Source organism: Dromaius novaehollandiae, chromosome 13 (assembly GCF_036370855.1).
Source record: "Dromaius novaehollandiae isolate bDroNov1 chromosome 13, bDroNov1.hap1, whole genome shotgun sequence".
Taxonomy (NCBI): domain Eukaryota; kingdom Metazoa; phylum Chordata; class Aves; order Casuariiformes; family Dromaiidae; genus Dromaius; species Dromaius novaehollandiae.
Window position 1 is genome coordinate 14,425,774 of NC_088110.1, and position 20,456 is coordinate 14,446,229.

At 40.1% G+C, this 20,456-nt stretch overlaps 1 protein-coding gene and 1 long non-coding RNA gene across 3 annotated transcripts in view; one reads left to right on the plus strand and one right to left on the minus strand.

The window, feature by feature from the left end:
* Positions 1 to 289: 289 nt before the first annotated feature.
* WTIP (WT1 interacting protein) overlaps positions 290 to 20,456 on the minus strand; it is a 91,484-nt gene continuing 71,317 nt past the window's right edge. The window contains exons 4-8 of the mRNA XM_026107608.2: positions 12,569 to 12,631; positions 9,942 to 10,072; positions 8,825 to 8,876; positions 7,147 to 7,215; positions 290 to 4,546 (exon numbers count right to left, since the gene is read on the minus strand). Coding sequence (XP_025963393.2) covers positions 4,394 to 4,546; positions 7,147 to 7,215; positions 8,825 to 8,876; positions 9,942 to 10,072; positions 12,569 to 12,631 — 468 coding nt within the window. The 3' untranslated portion in view covers positions 290 to 4,393. The remainder of the gene's footprint in view (positions 4,547 to 7,146; positions 7,216 to 8,824; positions 8,877 to 9,941; positions 10,073 to 12,568; positions 12,632 to 20,456) is intronic.
* LOC135329786 (uncharacterized) lies at positions 4,519 to 19,784 on the plus strand. 2 transcript variants are annotated; one of them, XR_010391466.1, is made up of 3 exons: positions 4,519 to 4,587; positions 14,988 to 15,154; positions 18,874 to 19,784. It is a non-coding gene; the product is annotated as an uncharacterized LOC135329786 (long non-coding RNA). The 2 variants fall into 2 exon arrangements; XR_010391465.1 differs by lacking the exon at positions 18,874 to 19,784 and adding an exon at positions 16,243 to 16,435.

The window sequence follows — 20,456 nt, forward strand, 5'->3', positions numbered from 1 at the left end:
CTGACTGTCCTACATGTGAACTAGCCAGACTGGTTAAAGCTTAATTAAAAATTGCCAGAGTGGCTAAATTCTTTTCTAAGTGCAGCTGCAAAACATTAGCTGTAGGCATATTTTAGACCTTAATTAGTAACACTTGCACTGGAGGACCAAAATGTTTCATGCATGCAGCTGCAATCAATTAATATCAGTTAGGCAGTTCTGTAGGCAATACAAGGGTCTCCTGAAAATGCTTTAGTGCCCACCTGGATAAAAATATTTACTTATGTGCAACAAACTACAAAATCAAACATAACTACAAAATGTCTTTATTGAAAAAAAGCAGATTATAGCATCTAAGGTTAAATGAAACTTCTGACTTTTAATATTAAATAACTTAGGATGATAGCAAGTAGCTTCTTCTTTAGATAAATAAATCTACATTTCCCAATTTTTTTCTTCAACAATCAAGGGAATCAAACACTGAAACACAAAAATCACAAGTAATTCTAAAGACTAAATGACAGAAGCACATTGAGAGGTTTTACAAGGATATATACAAAAATAGTTAAACTAATGTATATTTGCAACATGTAAACTAGTTACATGATATACAAACTGGGAATTTATATATTTCCTACAAAATAAAAATCAACGTTGGTCCAAGTTCTTGGAAGAAAACTATATTCTTTTAAAGAAAATGAAAATATTTCTCAAATGAAAACTTAATTTAAGTCAAATTATATACTCTAGTTACGGCATTAGTTACAGGATGAATCACAAACTTTTAAACTTTTCTTGAAACACAAGAAAGCAGCTTTTGTCTCCTTTAGAGCTTTGGTTTACTTAACTACTCTGGAATTTCTGGTCTTAAAGAGCTCCTCTAGTCATGCTTTCCTTTTTGCAGCGCCACCTTACAAAATATATACACATACACACACGTGCGCACAAGTGAAAGGAAAAGAAAAGAAACCCAAACAACCCCTTTTTGAACACCCAATTATCTGAATGTGTTCTTTTGTTTTCAAATTATTATTTTGGTCCTCGCTTTGGAACTCATTCTCCAGTGCACTAGGGACTCTACATCTCCTAAAACAGCTACGTCCTCTAGGGATTTTTTTTTAAGAATGCCTTACCAAAATGGAAGGGTGTATTCATGATGCAGATGAGAACAAGTTGTTGCTGTTGTAACTTTATGGAAATATGCTGAAACTTCAGGACACAGACAAGGCTTCTGCTGACTAATCACATCATAAAATGAACTCTAGAAAGTTTACATCTGTGTTGAACTGATTTAATATAAGAATATGCCTTAAGAAAACCATTAAAAGAAGCTTTCTCATTTACATAATTCTCCAGACAGGAGGTAAAATGTACAGAAACTCCCACTAGCACTAAACAGTACAGCACACCATTATTTTAATTTGTTTATTTTTTTCTGTTCCTTGATTAAAAACTGGCAAATTTCACTCAAGCACCAGTTTTTATATTAAATGCTGGAAAAGCAAAGCTGTACTTCATTATACAGTAACAGAATGCACCTGTCTGTAGAAAAATACTGGAAGACCAACTGCTGCTTTCTGGTTTTAAACAAATTGCTTATTCTATATTGAATAATTAACTTTCAATATTTTCCTGTGATGATACTTAACACATTGGAACTGAGTAGAACTATAAGAAAGACGGACAAATTAACGTGTGAAATTAAATATTATTCTGTTCTAAAGTATGATCATTTTCAAAAAAAAAAAAAAAAAAAGTATTGTATGTACATGTTAGATACTGTGCTGTCCCCTGAAAAGTAATGCTGGCGTGGAAATTTAAACTTGCCCCTGAAGGAGGCAAAGTGCTAAGGAAGATAGTGACAGAAGACTGGTCTGAATGCCAGAGTACACTGTCTTTCACCTCTGGCTCTATGACTCCAGAGGTTTTGCCTCCATGCTGGCTGAGCAAAGCATTTTTCAAGAGCAAGTACTGTTATGGGATGACTTGCTCACAGGAACAGACCCAAACCTTCTCTGTGTCTTTTAACCATTGTTTTTTTTAATTTGGTTTCCTTAAAATATATTGTGAAGACAAGCAAGTAAAAATGCCTCAAAGCTAAATGTGGTCCAAAGCAGCTTCCTTAAATGGAAAAAATATTACATTGTAGCTGATGCTAAAAGTTTATCTTGAAACTCTGACACCTTCTATTTGATATTTTTATGTAATAACCTTAAGGAATTGACCTAGCCCTATAGTCCAATTCAAGACAATTTTTTCCTGTTCTGGAATTTGCTGTTTGGGCAAGTGAGGCTCACATGCACTTTTAGCCTCCTTCTGAGGCTGGTCTGGTGACCGTGGACACAGAGATAATGTTTGCAAATGCAGAGAAAATGTGCAGGCACCCAGTGCTCACCCTCCTGCAGGCCAGGCCTCTTAGTTGCACTGCAGGAACAGGACACTAGCTGCATTGTAACTCTTTCAAAACATGGCTCTTGCATTAAACATATTAATTATAAACTGATATATATTAATTACAAAATGACTGCTTAAAGGAGCATGTGACTTGCCAAGGAGCATTCAGAAGGACAGGTTAATCTAGGCCAAAAGTAGTTTGGCAAAAGTTCAGGAAACATACCTTTTGTATCTTCCTAATAGAAAAAAAAATATTTAACAGCATTTTTTCCTGTCCCTCCCCTTGCCCCCCCAAAAGAAATTCCAGATGATCAGAAAGTTCTGTTAAGGGAGTTAACTCTTCCACTTAAGAATTAGTGCCTACTGGATGCCCTTTGTACTTTCAACACCACAAATGGCTTTCAAAAAATCAATGGAGCATAAGAAACTAAATGGCAATGGTGTTGCCAAATAAGTCATTTCATCAGTCTGTGTGCTGAATTTAACACGTGATCATTTCAGAACTGATTCGTCAGATTCTCGACTTGTTGTGAACTGGCATGGAACTGTCTCAATTTACACATGCTGAGAATCTGGTCTCGTATTTCCACTTCCTCTAGAGCAGAAGAATTTTATTTTATTGTAATTTTGGAAACAGTTAAAGACAGCAATGATGGATTTATTTAAAATATAAATTCAGGAAGGCTGGATCAATTCTCATGAGAATGCATGGAATTTTTTAAACATACAGATGTGTGATTTGCATGTAAATCATCAACACATGGTAGAAAACAAACCATAAAAAAAGATTCATCTAACTTCCTATATGGAAGACACATATTTCCCCAGAGCTCTGAGGTTACTGTAAAAGCTTATGCAAAATATGAAAGTGTGTACATTCTATGTACATCTAATACTTGTTATAAAATACCAGTTTCAATTGTCTGACTTTCTAAATTATTTTTTCTCCTAAATTGTACTTTGTTTTCAAATGAAGACAATCACCGTAATCAGTTCAAAAGTACATCTAGAAAAGAACACAAAGCTGCAAAGATAATACAAAACCACTGCCCCCTGCCCTTTCTTTATAATGTTTCAACATACAATTGTAAAGCAGTTGGTAACAAATGAAGTCTTGTATAAAACAAGTAGCATAAAGATAAGTGTAACTTTGCATAGCCAAAGGGGCTGCTAACCCTATTAACAAAAAAAAGGTTTAAAAAATTGAATTTTTTAGTAAGTGCCAAATCATCAAGTCAATATGAATGTGTTTTGAAACCATGGCTACTCTTGTACACGGCAGGTAATTACAGAGCTCTATAACTTTCTTCAGTTGTTACAACCCTGCATGTACCAATCTTTTAATTCTTCAAATGGATATATTCTTCTATTATGTGGTTTCTATATGAGATGCTTACCATATTTCTTTAACAAGCTATAGTCTTTGGATGACTGTGGAACCAAGCAGGATGGAAAGCTGGCCTGAAGCGTCTTCACAGAATGCCATTATTTAACTCATGCTGAAAATTGTCATTACTAAAAATACTCATTTGCTTTCCTATTCACTACTTCTGGGAATCTAAGTTTTTAAAAACATTAGACTGTATTCTCTAAGACCAGAATGCAATGAAACTAGCTAAAATGCTAGCATTTATCTTATCGTGCTTGCTGCGATATGATAAGGTGCTAACTTTTGGGTAGTAATTCCACACTCCTTACTTGGGCAAAACCTCCACTGAAGGAAAGTGAATAGAGGAAGTGCAGAACAGCCCTTTGTACCACTGTTTTTAGAAATGCTGCCATTTACAGTTACAGTTTAGTGGTGCATTATTTGTTCAAGTAGACAGTATCTCAGTGAAAATGTCTAGATAAAAGAATGCATATGTACAAGATCAGAAAGGACCCCTCACCTCTGATTTAAAAAATAAATAGCTGGTTTAGATGGTTATTACAGGAATCTCATCTTTAAGAGAACACGAAAGTCATTTTTAGATTTTTCTGTCTTCTCTTTTGTACGGCTTATTGTAACGGAAAATGTCTTTCAGAGTTCTGTGACATGCATTGGATAGCTCGGAGGTGGATGTGATGGCAATTTAATATTAAGGCGCCTAATGTGACAGCCGTGGCAGAGCAAGTGGCCCTCTAATGGGTAACAGCGATGGCCTTCTTCATCGTTGAGCTGCAAACCACAATCCTAGAAGACAGACATACATCCTAGATCAGTGAGTGATTCAGGTAAGTTGTAACAGCACTGAACTGTCTTGCATAACCCTGAGAGCTGCCCCCAATACTGACAAAGGCAGCAACCCCCAGAGTTTGTGGTAGATGGACACAGACTATCTTGTATCAAGCAAACTGACATCACTGAAACCTAACAGGACAAGCTATAGCACTACCCTAGCCTGGTTCTAGCATTTATTTTAATTGAATCCCATTCTGGTCTCTTCATCTAGTAAATGTTGATGCAAATCAGACAAAAGCAGGCCAAGCACTAACCCTTGTTCAGAGCTCATGCTGACATATAAACCACAGCAGGTTAGAACAGAAAAGGAGCTGGTTCTGTAACAGGATGGTGAGAAGGAAACGGGGGAGCATGAGCTGGAGAACACAAGGAGAACAAAGCAGAGAATAAGAAAGATGAGTGGGGAGGGGGGAGATGGAGCATGTTTTTCTTCTGAGGCAGAACTGAACTTTTGCTAATTCACACAGGAATTTAAAAAATTAAATACTTCAAGGCCAGTAGTTCCTATTTTTGTGGAGGTATGTTGGTATTTCTGACAAACAACTGGAGGACAACATGGATGCACACCAGTGGAGGAACAGAGGTAAAAAGAAAACCAACAAAGCAGACACTCCTGCTTGCTGACTATTATATATGCTGCAGTAGGTACAATCCTGTTCTAAGTTGTCATCCTTACAGTTTTGAGGGCATTCAAAGGTCATGCGCTTTTGTGCTTGGATTGGTGTTTTGACTATGGTAGGTACTTAAAAATTCTTATTGTGGCCAGTCCTGACAAACTAGAGATTCTGAGTATGTGTCCGCGCACTTAGTAGAAGGAAAAAGGTTGAAAAAGTTGGGCATAGATCATTTTAGTATTGAAAATTAAGGAAAAGTTTTTAATTGGACATGAAGTATGATTTTTCAGCTTTCATAGCTCAAGTCAAAATCCTCAAATTTTATAATGTTTAAGTAAGAATGAAGAATGAATTTTAAAGTAAGCTTTAAAACTGGAATGTTAGTTTAGGGAACTTTAATCAGAGCTAGAGCCAGTGTAGCTGTCTGTGTGTGACTATATGCTATTTAATAACTTAGAGCCATTAAGTTAAAATTTAAAATCGAGTTCCTCATTAGAACTTTAATTCAGATGTGCCAAATGTTCATAACATACCTTCACCCCTCTCCAAAACTGTATTCCTTTTTCTGCAGGTAAAGGGGGGGGGGGGGGGGCAAGGGCGCGTCCTACTGATTTGCAATCTGTCTTGAACTTCACAACAGAAGTTAAGTAGTCTCACAAGAAAGAGATGACATGGAAAAGCAGCAGAGTTTCCAGAATGATTACTTGCTTTGCATGGCCAACAGTTGATAATGGCAACTTAACAGAGTTTCAGAAATGGCTCTATAAGTTTTCCTAGAGATTGGACCTTTGTAAAGTGTCCATTTGAATACCTCAAAGTAGCGGCACTAACTTTACTAGCGGTATTTGGAGGTATCAGTGACCCATTGTGTACAGTTTGAGAGCCCAATTTGAGGCTGTTAGGCAGCAACCTACCCCTGTTAACACATGGCTAACCCCCTAATTTCTGCATGTAATGCACTCTGCCATTCTGGGCAGATGTGGAGGCAGCTTGATTTGCCTCAAACTGGAAGGAGAATGGGGAACTGAATAATGAAACAGAACTGGAAATAAACCCCCATTGGGACATTCTAATATAAAGTCAATAGGCTGAGAGAGAAGGGGAGGGAGCTGTCATCTTAGGTGAAGCTTGCACAAAGCAATAGATGGGGGAAGAAGGAGGAGGGAAGCACAGCTAGCTCTTCAAAATGCTTAGATTTTCTCTGTCAATTTCTCTTAAAAATTAATAGGAAAGGATGAAGTATCAGCTGTCTCTGTTAGAAGGAAGTAGCTGAGTGGACTCGCTCTTCCTCATATTTAGGTTCATACACATTTCAAGATGCCCTGAATTTTGCTCTCTTCTCCCTCATTTGAAAAAATCTCTTTATAAAACCCTTTTGTGCAGGAGTGCATGGAAGGAGGATTGCTCCCTTTTTTGCTTCTGGTGCTAAGATAAGCCACACTGGATGGCAATACAGTTTAGGATCTATGTTAAGAGATGCATTTTGTATCAGACAAACCTACAGTAAAAGGGAATTTTTGGGTTGATCCCCCAAAACGGTCCCAAATTGTTTCCCTCCTCATACTGCCTGATGCAGAGCTAAGACTGAACTCAGCTCTCCTCCCTTTGAAGCAATTTGACTTATTCCACAGCTTGGTCTCTCTGCCTCAATAAATATGTAAGTGTCCTGCAGCCAGCTTTTGAAATTAGTTGACTAAAAATAAAGAAACTAATTTCGTGCTAGTGGAGATGACAGCACCACTTGCAGCTCAGCTAGCAAGTCACTGCTGCATTCATCCTCCCTCCCTCCACAGAGCGGTGTGGCAGAACCCTACCTGCCCAGGCACGCGCAGGAGCCGGGGAGTACACCCTGCGGTGCAGTCAGACATCCGTGAGAGGTTGCTAGTTATCAGCAAAGACTTGCCGTGTCGCGGCCAGGCAGAGACGCTCAACACCTACCTCGCAGTGATAGCATTCCACGTGGTAGTCTTTGTCCATTGATACCACTCGAATGGTCTCCTCGGAGCCCTGTTTGGAAAGCACAGAGAATGTAAGACTGGGCTTGTGTGCTTGTCAATATTCTTTCAGTGCCCAACCTGTAGCTTTGGAAAGCTCCTTCCCTGCAGGAACCCCTCTCCCTCAGCAGAGCAGCTCTGTGACAGCTAAAGGTCTTCTCTCCCTAGAGCACACCACTGTACCACTGTTTTCACTGTGCGACAGCCGTTTGGATCTCTGACACACCTGAGCTGTAGAGCTCCTTTTGGAAGTGTAGCCAAAACTTTGTCCTCAGGAGACAAATTTCTCTTGAAATCAAATCGTATTCCAAATCCTGGGTGCCTTTGAACAAATTAGCAGCCAAGAACTATGACCTGTTGATTGGGTAACTTCCCCTTGTAGACATCCTGCCCTGATCTTTCCAGGACTGTATTCCCCCCTCAAACCAGCTGGTGCACGCTATTTTGCACACACACATGTCACCGTATGTACCCCACAGGGATTTACGTACCAGTCTGGCAGGTCACTATGTGCGCAGGCCAAAGCCTCAGCGTGAGGGTGGATGCCGTGAAGTATAATTCCTGGCTGAGCCCCAGACCCTGCACAGCAGCCCATACCCTTCTTGTAACCTCAGAGACTCTTTTTGTGAGCCAGTCTGAAGACAGAGCTCATTACATTTTTTTTCTTGCATTGTTTCCAGTTCCAGGTGTGGTTAGAGCATCAGATATGATGTAAACTATGTCTGAGAGAACTGTGGACAAGTTAGCACCTGCACTACTGGACCTGAACTAACCTATGAAATCTCCATGGGAAAGGAGGTGGAATCTATCCTGTTAACTATCAGATGAGTCAGCAGTAGGACAGCTACACCTTTTTTTTCATTTTTTTTAAAGAAAAGTAACTTTGTAAAACACCAAACCAGTGAACTTTAGATAGGGCTTTTCTCCTCACTCCCCATCAGCGGAGCAGGCAGTTCTGGCTCACCCTTTAGAACGTTTTTAATGCAGCTGAGACCTGGCCATTTAAAAGAATTAATAATGACAAATGGAGTGTAACGTGCAGAGTGGTGGAGGTGGGCATGCTGTACAATGTAAACTCTGCCTCTGTACACGACAAGAGGCAGAGGAGGGAGGTACTGAGGCCCTTGCTTAAGAATAAGTTAGTTGGCATTACAGTGCCACCCTAGGACGACAGGCTGTGTGGCCTTTTAACAGGGTCAGGGTAACCCCCAGGTGTCTTTTCAAGTTTGGGCATATTAACAGATCCACATCAGAAATGCAAATGTAGCAGACAAATAAAATTGCTACTTAAGCTAATGGGAGATTCTAAAAATAAACAGGGCTCTATTTCTTGGGTTGTTCTTGGAGACTCAATGAGAGCTTTCAATTAGATGAGATTTATAACAGCATAATTAAGACCTGGAAAGCACCCTAAAGATACAAAGTACTATGCTGTGTAAGTATTATGACTGTTACAACCTCTGGGAATGTTTGGGAGTGATATTGCTGCTGAACTGTATTTAATTTTGTATTTGACATACTATAGATTCTGGAAGAGGGAGGAAAAGTATCTAATATGTTTTTAGAAAGTGTTCATATGCATACAGCTGTCTTCCCTAAAGAGTCTGCATGTTAAAGCATACCTGTGCTGGTAGAATCGGCTGGTTACAGGAAGCACATTTTGGTGCAAAAACCCTATGGTACAAGAAGAAAGTGTTCAAATCACATTCAAAGCTTCTTCAGAAAAATAGAACTAAAGAGGGCCATGTCTTCTTTTTAGCAAAATGAACCAAGCAATTTGAAACATCTCTAAAATTTCACTGAAATTCAAGGAAAAGAAGATTTGGAAGAGAGGCTCATCTACCCCAGCTTTTTATTGCTTAGGTCTTCCTGATCTCTAGGCACAACCAATCCAACCTTTCTGCCTCTGCCTTCTTTCTTACTTTCCTTTACTCATAAAGCCATACACATTTTTCCATGGACTCCCTGCTTTGACGCAAAGCAGCTCCTGACTTAGGGACTGTCATCAACTAATGTCAGGAAGACATGACCCTGCTAAATATGAGAGGGGCTGATACTGGCTAGGATCTACTTATTAAACCAAATAAATCAACTGGTCTTACCCACAGCTGCTTTTTATGATAATCACTGGGCCAACATTCACTCTACTCTTGCAATGTAGTCAGACCAATAGGGTTGAGCTCAGAGTGATTTACTCTTGCTGCATAAGCTGCATTATTGGTTGACAGGAGCTAATTCACGTTGGCTTTGAGTAGGAGCAGAAGAGAGCCCAAGATTAATCATTTAAACCTCAAAAATGTATTGCCAAATGAGGCTAAAATCATTCTGACACTAGCTGCTAATTACATGCCTACTGTCCTGTGTAGGTTAACATACCATATACTCCACTGTCACACACTGCCAGAATCTGGACTTTTAGAAGCAGCCAGCAGAACCTACCATCACTTGCAGAATTAGCCTGGTTTAATTAGTACTAAAAGTCCTGAAAGAAGTATAGAAGCAGCCACCAGAGAAATACCCCCTTTGACACAGTTTGATTCTCAGCCTCACTGGGAACCTCTATGTCATGTTGCGCCCGCAAAGTGATCTTTAATACAACTTTAATATACCTTACAAATACAACATGTGGGAAGAGCATTGAGGGACATCAGAACAAACATGCACTCTTTATCTACTGCAAGGCTTGTAACAGTAATTTAATTAATTTTTTCAAAACATGCAATGGATCTGTGTACTTACGTGTGATAGTCTTTGACACAGTAAATATTGTTCTCCACATCTACAGTGAAGGGGACTCCATCCAAACATTCGTTACATACCACACAGCGGAAGCAGCCAGGATGGTATGACTTTCCAAGGGCCTGTAATATCTTAGGAGGCAAACAGTAAAATGAGTGGAAACACAATTACATCAAATTACTCTCCCCCTACCAGAGCTGTGTCTGATTCTCAATAATGCACTTCTTAAGTGAGTGAGAAATACACTTCAGGACAAAATTACCATTCTGCAAATCTATCAGTGAGAGCCCTTCTAAAACCAATAAATTATTATTTCAGTAGGTTTATAGAAGGCTCTCAGTAAAGAGCGAGAACTGTGAAAAAATCAAGCTAATGACCATCAGTCTTAGCTCTGCAGGGCCAATACTGCCCAACAGATATTAACAGTGGCTTCCTCAGCTGTTTCTTGGAAAATCTGCTGCAGCCAAATACAAGTTACTGGGATACAGAGTTAATCTGCAAAACATAACAGGCTGTAACAGGAGCAGTCCGAATCAGTCAATACTCAAACAACAAAACATAAACAAATAAATCGGAGTCCCTTTATTAGTGCTTCTGATCCACTAGATAGCATTCACAGGGGCCCATCAGTTTCAGTTAAGATTCCATCTGTATCAGTGGATAATTAAAAGTGTCCAGGCTTTTGCCATGCTGATCTTCTGTATCGCATTTTAAAGGTTTCAAGGAAAGGCCTGACACAGTCTCATCTACACTGCTACGGAACAAATCCCCTCTTCCTGGCATCCTTGTACATAATGCTTAGAGTGGCACTGGGATGTCAACAAGGATGCGCCAAGCCCATGAACAAACCTCTGGAAAGTATAGTACATGATATTTTCAGGCAGCTCTCAGTGGATTACACCACCCATTGCATGCATTTCAGGTGTGAGAATCACCTTTGGGAGGTAATTTCAAAAAGTATCTGCTAGCAATAGTGTCCAGCTTGGAGCTGTTAATAAGCTGGAGATGAAAATCTCCACAGGCCAAATTCTTACAGTTCCGTAGGGGTTTCTACAAATAAAGTTCAAATCAATGCGAAAAAAGAAGTGGAGTATAGGAAAAAATGCATGAAACCAAATTAATTTCACCTTGTTTTCCCCTCTCATAAACCCCTACAGTTCTCTGTTCAGTGACTGGCATGAGATTCCGATCAATCTGCAAGCCTGCTCCAATTCAGAAACAGCTCCTCTCTGCACGTGCTACTATCCAGGCAGCAATATAACAAGCTCTGTTAGTCCACCCCAGCTCTGCAGCAGCTCTTTGCACAAAACAACTGCTAATTCAACTGCGCTTTGAGCCCCTGAACAGCTTCAAGGCTTGCGCCCAAGCCTGTGGAGTTGCAGCTCTGCTCCTTAGCTGTGCATCGGTCCCACTACTGTGCAGGCACGTTTCTTGTCTGTTCACTCCTGGGGAGGAACATGAAGGAATAGCCAAATAAGACTGCTTAATTCCTGGAGCTCCCAGTGCTGTTTCCTTTTGTTGGAGCACACTTAGTGATGGGAGAAAGGCAGACGAGCACCTGCCAAACTTCCAGCTACTGCACTACACCAACGAGATATTATGGACTCTTGCCTGGGATTCTGCAAATAAGGGCCGGCTCAAAGCATGCAAGTCGGAATACCCTCCCCCTCCCAGCATGACACAACTCTAGAAATTTGCTCTTGGGCTAAAACGAACAATATCCTTGTCCAACCAGTGGTGCCAGGATATGAGCCAGATCCTCATTAGTTAAGTCTCTGTTCCAGCTTCTACTGAACCTCCATGTTCACAACTCAATAGCTACTCCTATTAGGCATGCTGATGTCCATGAACATTTTAAAGCAAGAGGAAAACATCAATATATTACGATAATATATCAGAGCACGATATATGATAACGTATCATGATCCGCACTTCAATGTGCAGTCTACTTTGTTTTGTTCAGGAATTTCCGCTTAGAAAGAACAGTCTAAATTCATCATACTTTCACTCAGTGAAACGATGCCAGAACTATCTGGCCCAACCCACAGCCCTTATTTTTCATTATAAAACTGACTACTGGCTCCCTACAAATGAGAATGGCAATAGTGCATTTTAACAAATGTGAAAGAAAAAAATACAGAGGTGGAGCAAGTGACAGAAGGTAAATAAAGCAAGTCACAGAGCTGGCAACAAACTCAGGACTACGAATACATGTCCCTCTCCTCAGCAGTCCGTACTGCCTCCCTTTGATAGAGCTCTCACTATTTCATTGTCTTACAGAGCAGCCTCTTCTCTTCCTTTACCATGTTCTCCTATGAAGCTGTTCTGCATTTTCCACTTTGGTATTAAAATTTATAGTTGTCTTTATTCTACTGATGGGAAAAACTGATGCTGCAGAACAACAGCCTCCCGTGATCATAGGAGGAAGAAAAGCCCAACTTACTATACTTGATAGCAATACAGCATTTTAGCTTATTTATGATACTTCCTGAATTTCAAAAGTTATCTTGACAATCTTGGAGACACAACAATAGTCTGACTAGAGAAAAAACACAATGTACTGAAGTGCACTATCTGAAATATATCAAAAGAAATATATCCCACAATTAGGAATTTAGGTCTCTTACCATTTCCATTATGAGGTGTCCACAAACAAAGCACTTGTCTGCTGTTTGCTGAAAACCTGAATACTGTTCAAACGACAGAAAGGAAAGAATTATTAGTAGCCACCCCTCTAGCTGTAGAAAATCTCTTAAGCAAACACTGTGCTATTTTTCAGCCTATGCTGTATATGATAGCAACTGTACAGTAGTTTTGGAAGACAGAGATTCAGAAGCCTTCACCCTGCACTTGGAATATGCTCAGCTGCAAGCTTTGTGTTCTGATGCACAGAAACATTGGGGTTTGCTATATAACAAGATTATTTAAAGTTTGGGGTTTTATTTTCAAAGCCTCTTGGGGGGGCAGTGTTTGTTGTCTAGGTGTGCTGGGATTAGCTTCCATTCATGCTTTTTGGCTAGGGGTGGGTGAGTGGGGATAAGGGGGGAAATAAATAATATACGTCTCCTGACTCATACTAAAATTAATTACCAAATACTTACTGGCATTGCCTTTGGGACCTACATTTCACTCAGTGTTATATGCAGGCTGGAAGACAGGGCCAAATGGGGATTTAATTGCCTTGTGAATATCAAACTTTGATCCAGGGGAGAATCTGAAAGTCTAGCTTTAAGAGTTTAGGTTCCTTATGCAATGTGGGCAACAGTAATGTAAGGTAAGAACTAACAACAAGCCTGTGCTCAAGCCTGCACCGGGAAGGGGAAAGCCCAGGGCAGGCCTGGCAGCAGAGCCCTCCCGGTTTCAGTGACGGGGGCACGTCAGCAGGGAGATGCCTTTGTCTGCCTGGAATCCAAAGCTCCCACTTCCCTGCCTGAGTGTTTTACATCTCAGCTGTGTTTTTGCGTCCCTAAAGCAGGTCCTACTTCAGATGTCGAAGTCCTTCTTTAACCCTAGGTTTAGAGGCATATGAGAAAAAAAGACAAATAACATCAAGGTTATCAGGCCAGACAACTGACCTACCAGACAACTACCCTACAGGCAATCGGGTAGCATTTGCCTGAAGAACTCCAGCCATGTAATTTTGAAACTGCTATTTGCAGCGGCTGAACTTTACCCTTACCCACTACAGTCCCATGTAAACTAATTGCTGCGTGCGCATTCTTTCCTGCCAGGGGGAAGGGGTGCCCAGGTATTTGCATGGTACTGCACAGTGAGGTTTAACTTTAGCAATTAAGGTTACAGCAAAGCTCATCTGAAAAGTACTGTGGTCACCTAAGATAAAAGACATGGAATGGGAGGACAAGGGTAACTGGACTCTTCTGCCAGAGCTCAGGTTAACTGGCTCAGAGCATCTAATGCATCCTTGCAGCCTCAGCCTACAGAGCCTATGCCTTGCTCCATTTCCCCCTTGATTTAGTGGGGATTAACTGTCCCCTTGCTTCAAAAGCTACTGGTTCACAGCCTAAAGCTGCCATATGTTTTCCTTTTTATTGGTGTGAAGAGATTATATGTTATTTCAGATCAATAGGTTGGAGACAAAAGTATTGTTGCTGTGCAACAAAAGCAGTTATGAAGAAAAGGGTCTCTCAGATATTTTCATGGGCCCACAAGTCAGTAAATGATGCTATTGCAGCTGACACAGCTCCCTGCTTACTACACACTAAGGAACACTGCTCATGCCATCTTATGAAACTTTAAAACTTTAACTTAACAGTCTAGGGTGTTTGGGAACAAATACAGAGGTGGGCAGACCATTTTAGTTGGCTATTTCTGCAAGATATTATTCTGAACTGTGTAATGAAACTAGTATGCAAGTCTAGACATGAAAAAAAAAGGTTGGGTTCATCTCCCCACTTTCAGGTAGCAGCTTTCGTATCAAAGTACTTGCTTTTTTTTCTTACTGAGGCAGAAAAAAGGCTCTACTTGGGATGCTTCTTGGCTGCACTATATCTGAGTAACCATCTGGCTAGACTATTTCCTAAGGTTGTGAACTCAGGGGTTACTGGAAACAGGTGGGTAGGTCCTAGCAGAGCAGACAGCAGAGGATTAACAATAGTACAAACCTAGCTAATTCTAAAATCCTGCTGGAATGAATTTACCAGTACCATCTGGCTGTCATTTGATAAGGAATGCAAAGGCGCATTTACCCAGTTATTGATTAAGAAGGAACATTATTCCCCAAGAACAGAATGGCTTAGTGGTCAGATTAATGTCATTTACTGCTAACTAGATTGTCATAAATTACACTGCTTGTCAGAAAGAAAGGTTTTGCTGACACAAAATCACTCTTTATGACTAACCCTATTAAATTAAAACCATGATTTGTTTTTAACAAGAGAATTGTTATTTGTCAAACACATCCAGAGCTGGATTACTCAGTTAAGAAGATTTTGCAAAATGGCAGCAAGTCTAATAACAGCGATAAAATATTTCATGGGCTCGGGGAACTCTCCTTTACCACTGCACTGTTCTCTTTTCTGATCACAGCATTGATCTGGACAAACCTGAAATGTCTGATTCAGTGAGAGCTGGCATTTGGATTAGGCTCTGCTCACTCTTTAAATCTGTCTGGACTGGAAAAGAATAATAGTCTCGGATCTCAGCAGCACTGCTTTTCTACGTGATGGTAGCCCTGTGGACACTGCTGCTTAAAGGTAACCAATAAATGACTTTCTTCACATTTTTGCATCTCACCTGTCAACTTCCTCTTTGCTATGTTTGCTTCTGTTCCTAACTGGAGCATTCAGACATGGTTGTTGTGCTAAGTTCTCGATTTTAAAAGCAGAGCTTACAAAACAAGTCTTAAAATACTAATTAAAATGGGCAACCTCAGTCTTGAGGCATTCGATTAATATATCAAGCTTCACAAATCTTCTGTGTGCAATGAGACAGAAGTTGCGACTTGCTCCAGACTGCAGACAAGGCAGAACGCCTTCCTTATTAGCTGTCAGCACACCCAAAAGCCGCATCGCGCTGGTGGGTTCCCAGTGCGGCCGGGTGGAACAAAGGGACCAGTCCCCCCGAGTCTGTAAACTGGGTAAGTACAAGAGAAGTGGGGTTACGTTCTACACTTGCAGCCTCTTTCATTACTGACATAGTTGGAGGAGAAATAAAAGTTTTTGGGCATACCAGCCCATTTCACAGCCTGGAGACATGAAAAACAGACTGAGGTGACACAGTGGAATAATATGGGTTGATAGGATAGGATTCCAGCACAGAAGCCAAATCATAGTTACATTGTTTTATACATACAGTATCATTCAGGGTATAAGCAGAACTAGGCTTAATTCTGGCCTGACTTTATAAGGTTCGTATAGATGCCATTAAAAAACAAAACAAAACAAAACAAAAAACTATTTAGTTGGCAGACCAGTAAGAAAATGTAAACACAGACCAATCTCAAACTAGCCAGAAATTTTCACAAGGCTACAGACCATATGTAACCGTAACAAATAGGGACTGTATTTTTTAACATTAACAAATATTGATTATAGATACTGATTAAGCATATATAAAAACATTGAACAAAGTTTTTATAAAAAGGACAGCCCTGAAAATCAAAGCTCAAAATGAAGCATTAGCCTTTTACTCTCAGTTACATGACTTAGAAATGAGATGCCAGTTACCAAAACGCAAGGAAGGCAAGTGAATATTGAAGAGTGGTATTATTTTTTCCTGATTCCTTAGTTTGGTCACAACTGTTTTCTCCCATATATTACCTTGTCCTTCATCTCTCTCCCAGGATAATAAAATCTCAGTTAATGTGCAAGAATCAAGACTTCATAATCAAGCTCCCCAATGATATGAGATTCTGAGAAGGTAAATAAACTTTGAGAAATATGTTAATTATGTTAGAATAGAAGAGTAAAAATAAAGCAGAAGACTTGGCTGGCTGAACTTTTCTTTTGTTTGCTGTCCACTATACTTTGATTATCAAACAGGCAAAAAATCTCAACTGATTCTGTCCAAAAGTCTTTGTTTCAATGGAAGAAGAAAACAAGTCCCCCTCTGTCCTGAATATTTGGGCCTGTTAGCGTCCTCCTGTGATAATCTTTGGGTTTATGAACTCTTCTGTCAAATGTGCAATATATCCAAAAGAAATTAACAATGAATTTTGAGCATATAATGAACAAATTATGCATGGAGGATAATCCCACCAACTACTATGAGAAACAATTTCTCCTGTCTGCCCTCAATCTTTTAACCAATCTTGGTTGTCTACCCAGGATCTTTTAAAGTTTCATGTTCTCATCACCATTTTCAAAAGCAAAAACATTCAGAAAAGAGCATGTCTGAAAAAGGCTTCAGGACCCAAAGTTACTACCTTAGGCAACATCAGATCTGTGAAAAGACGTGTCGCTTCATCTCCTTCACATGCCTAACCGTGCCCAAGGAGAGGCTGATGCGCTTCCCTGCTGTTATGGACGCAACAAAACAAAACCTTCCTCCTGGAAACAGGCCCTGGAATCTCATTCAGACCCATTTTCTTCTTTGATGGGATGTTTAAAACCTGCTGCAGGTTTATGCAAACAGCTCAAGTGGGTTACACATTTCAGTAGGTGTGGCAGTTGCTGCTGCAGTCGGGGTATGAAGCCGTAATCACTACAATTCACTGTTACAGCACTGCAAAGTCACTGAACGTGATCAGCTTAGAATTGAGATTCCTGCTCTTCTATGCTTTAAAGGCCTTTAAGAGGGATGATCGGGAGTTTTTGCCAAGATGCCTCAGCCATTTAATTCTGAAAACTAATTTCTGAATTGGGTGCTGTGCTAATAATGTATTCCGACCCCAGGCTGCCTGTAATCCCTCACAGACTCTCTTCTCCTTGGTTTCCCATTAGCAGAGCATCTGTCTTCTCGCTGCTTTATTGTTTGCTCTCTGCATGGGACCCTTAGTACATGGGACACAACAATGTAAGAAATTCATGGGATCACGTTAAGAGAGGGAGAGAATATCAAATTTGGTTCCATGCAGATGGGTTCTTGTTGTTTTTTTTTTTTTACACACACGTTTAAATGCAGCGATTAAACTATACTAAACCAAATGGGGCCTTCTCAGGCTCAAAGATATGGCAGGTGGCAGAGATCAAACTAAAGGAAAATAGTCCTAAACGCTATTCTTCATCTCCCCTGAAATCCTTTCGTCTATCCTGTTCCTTTGCCTTGTCTTGCTGCCAGTGGGGAAACATAACTTATGAGGAAACACTAGTGCAGCAGCATCTCTTCTTGATTCTGGTTTTCCACTTTATGTTTGAAGGACATGCATAAGGCAAGGAGGGGCTTCATGTTCTGCACAGAGGTAACAGTTGATTAGGCCGTGCACAAAACTGATGAAAATCAGGAATTCTGCTGGTAGCTAATTTTGCCTTAGCAGTCAGGCATTTTATAGCCTCTAAGGAAGGAATAACCATATACTTCCATGCTTTCTAGGGAGCCTAGAGAGATCCATGTGCCAGCATTTGCCAAGGCTATTTTCTGTCTCACCAATTAAGAGCCAAATAATGATTTTCTTACTTAGATCTTCTGAGATAAACTCCTGTGGAAACTTTACAGTGATCAAGAAAAAAAAGTGAAGGAATGAATTTAACTCAGCACTGCATTATACAGTGCACAATCTATTAACTTGATTGGCATTGTACAGCATTTTATATTGCACAGCACTGTATTCTTGCTGGAGGTTATTCATTGTCACTGCTACCATCTATTATGTACACTGTGAAAGAAACTGCCTACATTAGAACATCTTCCTGAAAAAAAAATCTGAATTTTATTCAAAACAGTTGTTGAAAGATTTCAATTCAAAACATACAGGAACTAACACCAACATTTACTACAGAAGTGGAAACACACACTACTTTCTTGCATATTTTTTTTCTAACTCTCCCACAGAAAAAAAAATTAGTGTTGTTTGCTTACAAGTGTTTGGCAGAAGTTATATATAATTAGAAAGAGCTCTAGTTCCTTTTTTAAGTGTGCTTCAGTTATTGTAACTTACTTTTCAATGTAGAAAGAATAATCTGACTTTTTGGATCTGCATCTCAAAAGGAAATAGGGGGAATGACTATCTGGCATGAAACCAACTGGACTTTGTAACACAAACTTCAAAACATTCCAGTAGCAAATGTAAAGTACAGGATAATTGCAAGAGCTAGTCCATAGTGATAGATCTCAGGGAAAAAAAATCATCTTTTGCTTTCCTTGTCTATTCTGTCACGTCCCAGAGGGTGATTCCTGGGACCCACCTAACAATCTGTAACCCAATTCCAGAAATGCTGAGCTCCCCTTACTGAATTCGGACCTTACTCACACATTTCCATTATGTTCCATTAAGTTCATTTACATTATTAACTGCCTATGTATTTTTCTTTTACAGACTTCAGAGACTTTTTTGGACTCCGGTTGGTCTGCTATTTCAAAACACCAATTTTCTTCAATTAGCAGACCTGCAGCTCGCTATGTCTGCAACGTCTGTTAGCGCTCAACCTTATGCTTCTCAGCCATGGTGCCGAAGTTCTTATATCAACCCTTGCTTTAAAAATTTGTCCTCTGGGATGAATTGCTGGGAGAAAATCCAGACCTCCCCCACCAAAGTCAATGAGAGTTCTGCCACCAGCTTCAATGGACGTCTAGCTTCCTGATATGGGATACGGCACTACTGTGTTCTGTTATAATGAGAGGTGAATCCAAACTGCCAGCTCTGCCAAAGTGCACAGGCCAAATCAAGATTTGAATATCCCTAAAGACTCCAAAATTTATATTTTAAGCTCATCTGTAGGCTTGATGCAACACTTCAATTCAAAATATCCCAATAAATTAGCCTTACTTCACCACTGTCACATCTGTTTATAAAATTAAACCAGGACCACTGGCATACTACAATTGTTGTAGTATGTACAATAGTACATACTACTTTTTTTTTTTTTTGGCAGGGAGGGTTTGGAGTGAGACACACACGAGTAACAACATGAACCCTCCTGCACAGATTGCAGTTAACATGCTATAATCTGTTTGCCTTTGTTGATAGTATTGGGGAGCAGAGCAATGTTTGGCATTCATCCTTCTTTTCACTGCATGTGCTTTGAATCTGTCCATGTTTGATTAGTGGTACCAGTGCTCTGCAGCTTGAAAGCACCTTCTTTCCTAACCTAGAATGGTGAGAGGCTTCAAAATGCTCACAGACTTCATTCGGCTTCTGTGCATCACGAATATTGTGGCAAATTCCTTCTCCAGCTTTGATTCCATTATTCTGCTAAACTTATCAATAAACATCTGTGTCTGCCTGTTCTGTGACTGGAATATGCATTTTAATTGCAAGTCTTCTAAACACAACATTCTCACAATTATCTAAAACTATATTTGCTATGCGATTACCATTAGATATGAAACGGACAAGGCTGCAACTTTAATCCTTTGCCTTTTCAACTGGAGTCTGTTTTTTCTGAGAGTGTCTCCTGTAACAGCGATGGGCTCTCTGACTAATGCACTAATCCCAGAGCTCACCTCCCAAGGGAGAGCTACAAACATCTACACTCTCTGAGATGGAAAATCAAACCTCTGACTCCAGCTGACACTAGCTTCCATTACGCTAAATAAAAACTATCTTCCCAGGGCCCAGCATCCCTTCCTAGGGATGGGCCTTTTCCTGCACCGCCAGGCTTGGAAAACAGCATGTGCACAAACTGAGAACAGCCTTGTTATTATTAATATTACCCCCAGCCATGCCTAGGGGCCCAAATTAGGGTAAGGGTCTCACTGTATTTGGTGCTACAGGATATGAAGACACAAGCCCTGCTCTCATGAGCTGCCAGTTGTCCAGCTATTCCTTCATTAATATCCTACTCCTTTCCTCCATGAGAAGCTGGCTGGAGGGCAGATTTCTGTTCGCCTCCTCCCTACCAGTCTTATGCACCCTCACCCTTTCAGATCTTTAAAATCATTGAAAGTTTTACAACTGTG